At 29.3% G+C, this 5,999-nt stretch overlaps 1 protein-coding gene across 1 annotated transcript; it reads left to right on the top strand.

The window, feature by feature from the left end:
- Positions 1-460: 460 nt before the first annotated feature.
- LOC131627159 (ethylene-responsive transcription factor WRI1-like) lies at positions 461-5,608 on the top strand. Its single transcript, XM_058897992.1, is given in 7 exon segments — positions 461-1,160; positions 1,286-1,402; positions 1,596-1,639; positions 1,824-1,912; positions 2,117-2,241; positions 2,495-2,571; positions 4,607-5,608. Coding segments are annotated over 7 exon segments (1,350 nt in total). The 5' UTR covers positions 461-954; the 3' UTR covers positions 5,299-5,608.
- Positions 5,609-5,999: the final 391 nt, after the last annotated feature.

Raw genomic sequence — 5,999 nt, 5'->3', positions numbered from 1 at the left:
ACTCGTGTAAGTAACCAAATTAATTAATTTTTTTGTGTAACTCAAATTCATAAAAACATGAATTTTATGTTTGAATCTGTGCAACACATAACTAACTATTGCTCAATTTAATTCATTTTCCAAGTCACCGACTATTTCACTCTCTAGTAAATTGTGAAATTTTCTTATATATATATACTCTTCCAAAATCCCCAAAATTAAAACTATGCTCATAGTTGGGAAAAACTTGTAAGCAAAACAACAAAATAAACCTTCAAATCTTGCTTAATTTCTGTGAAAATTTGTTTTTTTCATTATTTAGTTAATTTTATTGATATAATTTTTTTCTCACATGCCTTTGTTGTATGCAACCAATATGTTTCAGAAAGAAATCTACTCAAAGCAGCAACTGACATAGACACTTGACACCATTAAAGCCAGGTAAGTTTTCAGCTTATTTTATAATCAATTATTTAAAAAAAAAGGACTTAAATAAGCTGACAAAAACAAAAGGTTGAGATTCCTAAACCATGGAAAGACAGCTTAGAATACAATCTCTTATTGGTAGCATGGCTGCACCACTTTGACAAGTGTTGTTCATTTCTCTAACCATTTTAATTTTCCTATATGGTTAATTTTCAAACCATGGTTAAATTTTAAACCATTTCACTTCTCTTACATTATATTCATATTTTTTTAAAAACATTTCCTTTCCAATTTTCTTTCTTTCTTTCTTTCTCTCTTTTTCTCTAAGTTTTGGTAAGCAACTTTAGGTAAACAAGATTAGTACTATTTTTATTAGTATTTTTACAAACACTACAAATACAATCATGTTATGTTATGGTATCATAGAAAATCACCAAAAGAGGAAAGAAAGACACAAACTTTGATAACAAATTTTGAACAACATTTTTGTCTAGTTTTATCTTCAAAGTACACACATTGTGTTCTTTCTTGTGTTTTTTTAGCATTCAAATGAAGAGGTCTCCACCATCTTCAAGCTCTTCATCATCTTCAAGTTCTATTGGATTTGAGAATCCAATTCAATCAGAGAAAAAGAGGGGTGCTAGTAAGAGTGCAAAGAAGAATCTGAATGTGAAGCCACAGAACTTGAAGCAAAAGAGGAACCAAACAACAAATGGTGGAAGTAGAAGAAGCTCCATTTATAGAGGAGTTACAAGGTTTGAAATTTAATCACTTTTTTTTTTTTCAGAAACAAAATTTAATCACTTATTTGATGACCCTTTTGAATTTTGTTGATGGGTTTTTATTTTGCATGTGACTTATTTTGGTTTGATGAAATTAGACATAGGTGGACTGGAAGATTTGAAGCTCATCTTTGGGATAAGAGTTCTTGGAACAACATTCAGAACAAGAAGGGAAAACAAGGTTATTTTACTATGGTTTTTTTTTTTCTTAGTATTTGGTTTTTTTGGATAATAATAATTTTTTTTAAAAGTTGAGTAATTTAAAAATATTATTAAATAAATAAAAAGATATTATTAAAAAATAAGGAAGATAAGTGAGAGAAAATCAATGAGATCTACTATTATGTTTTGTTTAATTATTTTAATTGTGATTTTCTGACTTTTGTTTTATTGTTTGCAATCTCTGTCATTGTAACGTTCATAATCACTTGCGGATGGTTTAGTTTATTTGGGTAAGTCATTTTTCTGAGCACTTTTGATCTTTCACAAGCACAATCCTAGTCAACATTTTCAATTTTATAAACTATTAATAATAATTAATTATTATTGATTACGATGTATGATTCACTTTACTTGGACCCAATTATGTTATTTTAATTTTAATTAATATATATATTTTTTAATTTTAATGTGTAGGTGCTTATGATACTGAAGAAGCAGCAGCTCGTACCTATGATCTTGCAGCACTTAAGTATTGGGGAAAGGAAGCAACCTTGAATTTCCCGGTAAATTTATTTATTAGTATTTTTTTAATTGGTCAATGAAAAAAATAAATAGAGTCTGTAGAATTTTGTTTTGGAAAAGTAAAAGTCAAGGTCTAAAAAATTTCAAATTTTTAGATAATTTTCAAGGGCTAATTTGACTGATATTTAATTTTAATTTTGATATGATGAATTTGAATGTTACTAATTTGAGGAAGATTTTTGCAGATAGAAAGTTATGGTAAAGAGTTTGAGGAAATGGACAAAGCATCCAAAGAAGAGTATTTGGCTTCATTGCGGCGCCAAAGCAGTGGTTTTTCAAGAGGCATTTCTAAATACCGTGGGGTTGCTAGGTTAGATACTTTCATTCTAATTTACCAAAGTCCAAAAAAATTATAAATGAAACATAATTTATCAGATGAAACGTATCGGTTATTGTGATGCTGATTACGATCGTTGCAGTGAGAATTAATCAGAATTTCTTTTTTGCTATAAAAATGATGAATAATAGTGGCAGTATCGAAATTTCATGATGCTAATTTGTCACAATCGTGGCCGTTTTTGCGGCAACTGATAGATTTTTCAAACGTTTATATATTTGAGTAGGCATCACCACAATGGCCGGTGGGAAGCTCGCATTGGAAGAGTTTGTGGTAACAAGTATCTCTACTTGGGCACATACAGTAAGTTTCATTTTTATTTTTAAATGAATTTAAATCCATTTCTATTTTATATTTATGCAAACAACACTTAATAAACATGTCACGTGGCATGTGACAATCCATAAGTATGAAAAGTACAATTTATCCTCTGCAAAGTACTTATTTCCCATCTGTGTCCCATGATGAATACAGATAGAATTTGTTCTCAATTCTCATTGTTTTTCAAATCCATAAAATTGCCCCCACCTATATATAATTATATACACAACACAACAATAGGTTCACCCCTATATATTTTATTAGTAGTAATAATAAATAATAAAATACAGCTTGTAAAACTGTGTTCTTGTAATTAATTAATGTTAATTAATGAATTGTGTTAAAGCTGAAATTTTAGGGTCCATGTGTGAGTTGTGTGGGTTGCATGAACTGTATTTGCAGTACTATTGTCTTCTAGTTGCAGCAATATACATCAATTTCTGCTCTCACTATTTACAGCTACCTATTTACGTTGTTTTCTTTGTTGTTTTTCCTTAAAAAAATCTAAAATTACCAATGTACTTTCTCATTTTTTTTCTAATAAATTTAATTATTTTTTTATTCAAACACCCTTTATAAAAAAAATAATTTACCCCCTCATAGATCTTGTCATAAATTGTCACATGTAAGTATTTGAATTTGCTTGAAGATTATATATATATATATATATATATATATATATATATATATATATATATATATATATATATATATATATATATATATAAGATAAATGTGTGTGTGAATGCCATAACTTTAAATTTAAATTTATTAGGGACAGTTAAAGTTTTAGGTCTGTATTATGTAATATATCTGTTTCGTCCCGTCCTATTTTTTTTTTGTCTTTAGCGAATATTAATATAAGTTTTTGTAATTTTAAATTTAAAAAATACTGTATTCATTCTCTTCCACTCTCATTTTGTGTGAGACAGAGCAAAATTTTAAGTCTGTGTTTTCATATTTTTTCTGACTTTTGTTGGACGGACTTAAAGGGATCCACTTATCGCCCTTAATGATATTTGATTATTAAAAAAAATAAATATATTGTGATTGTAATATTTAGTTATGTGTGTCATTCACAATTTGTTGGCCAAGTTCAATCTAACAATTGACTATAGATAAACATGTTGGAGAGGGTACAGCAGATCCTTGACTCATGCAGCATCCACAATCTCCTGCCAACATGTCTCTCAAAAGTTTGTTTTTTATATTTATTTACAAAAATTAGGCATCTAGCCTTAGATTAGACAAATGCATATAACTAATTTTACTGTTTATTAATGGAGTTTCAATTTAAGTGAGAGGGAAACTTTAAATTGACTAATCACCAAAATTGTTGGTATTTAGGAATTTAAGATCTTATAAAAAATTATAGTTAAATATATTAATCATGTGAAAGGATAATAAAAAATGAAATTTTGTTTAATTATTATTATAGGTTTAAAAAGTTAACTAGATCCACAAGATACTAACAACTTTCCCAACCAAAAAATCCAGCAGGCACGTGAATGCCGATCCAAATCCTGATTCTTCAAATATTGTTTTTAAACATTGTGAGATTTTATTATGTCATAAAGTTAACTTTATGCAAACTTTTTTTCTTTTATCAATTGATTAATGAAGAAGCAAGTTATGAGTTTTGCACATTACCCTGTCATAAGCCATTTATCCAAACATGGCTTAATATTCACAAAGCTGACATGTTGGTGACAGTATAATCAAGATCAGACTAAGATTTGTATTTTTTATATGCTCTGTTACACTGACACCTCTAAAAAATTGTGTCTGTGTTTGTGTTCGATGTTCAATTTATTCATTTTTTTAAATTATTAGTGATGTTAATGTATCAGTGTCAAAGTCATGTTTGTTATCTGTTTCTGTGTCTATGCTTTATAGATTACGCGTAATTTTTTATTTTTTTGCCATTTCAGTGTTTACTCTTTAATTTTTTTCAATTAAGAGTAACATTTTTGATAATGACTAATTTTATGAGACAAATTTGTGTTTGTTTTTGTAGAAACTCAAGAGGAAGCAGCAGTGGCATATGATATGGCAGCAATAGAGTACAGAGGAACAAATGCAGTGACAAATTTTGACATAAGCAACTACATTGACAAATTGAACAACAAGAAGAACAAAAATGCTGAAAAGACAGAACACACACAGCCACAAACAACAACAGAAATTGTTCCGAATAATTCCTCGGATTACGAAGAAACATCACAAGAACAAACACCAATAGCCACGCCGCCGCCACCACCACCAGAAGAAAATCCACAACAAACTGAATCTCTTCAACAAGTTCAACATCCGCAACAACAACAGCAGAATGTTGCTCCAATTGTTCAAGAACACACATTAGTCAACGTGATGGACATTTATCTCGACCAAGACCTACCCTGGAGCTACATGTACAACGGTTTATTAGAGTTTCAAGACACAAACATGTCATTCAGCAACGACGAAGATTTAACCGATATATTCGACGGAACAGGCTTTGTGGAAGACATCGGTCTAATGTTCAACACAGAAGAGCCTTGTGTTGGTGAAAGTGACATCAACATCAGTAAAGTTTTGGAGGGAATTGATTTATTAAATGGAAATGCTGAAAACATGGTTGTGGATAATAATGACAATAACAACATTAACAAGGAGTCCTTAGAATCATCTTCTTCACCATCATCTTCAACAACTACAGTTTCTTTGTAACTAATCTATTTGAATTTGATGGCAACAATGTTGGTTGTTTAGAAATTGTTGTGATTGGTGGTGGATGGATGTGAAGATTGGGTGAATTGTGAAGTGGTTTTAGGTTTTTATTACTTGTCTTTCATTTTAGGCTTGGATTTTAGTGGACACCATAAAGGATTATAGACCAAAATTAAGTTTTTTTCTTCTTCTTTTGGCAAACTAGTTTGTTCTTTTGTTTTTCTCCATTGGATAAGGAGATGGAGTAATGGAACAATTAAACATATAGTATCTTGTTTTTGAGAAATAATGGGCTAAGAATAAATACATTTTGACATCTTTAATTGTATTTGTTTTTGGAGTCTTACTCTTGATGTATTTGTTTTTTTAGTCTTACAGATTCAAATCTTAAGGAGGTTTGTTTCAAGAATTTTAAAATGGTTTTTATGTATAAGTTACTCAAAAATAAAAATATAAAGATTTAATTTTTGGTTATTTTATGATAAATGTTTAGCATATAATTTTAAAATTTTAAAATTATTGATGGTTAAACACCTTGCCTTTAAAAGTCAAAACCTATTTAGGTAAACATCAATAGATTCTATGAACTTTTGCTTTACGCTAGCTAGCCAATTCCTTCAAGATAATTCTGAATTGCCCCGTATAAAATTGCTCATGGAATAATCTTTCGAAACCAGTCCAATCACTAATAGAATGTGTAG

The sequence above is a fragment of the Vicia villosa genome, unplaced genomic scaffold, assembly GCF_029867415.1.
Source record: "Vicia villosa cultivar HV-30 ecotype Madison, WI unplaced genomic scaffold, Vvil1.0 ctg.000351F_1_1, whole genome shotgun sequence".
Taxonomy (NCBI): Eukaryota; Viridiplantae; Streptophyta; class Magnoliopsida; order Fabales; family Fabaceae; genus Vicia; species Vicia villosa.
This window is presented reverse-complemented; position numbering and strand designations above follow the sequence as displayed.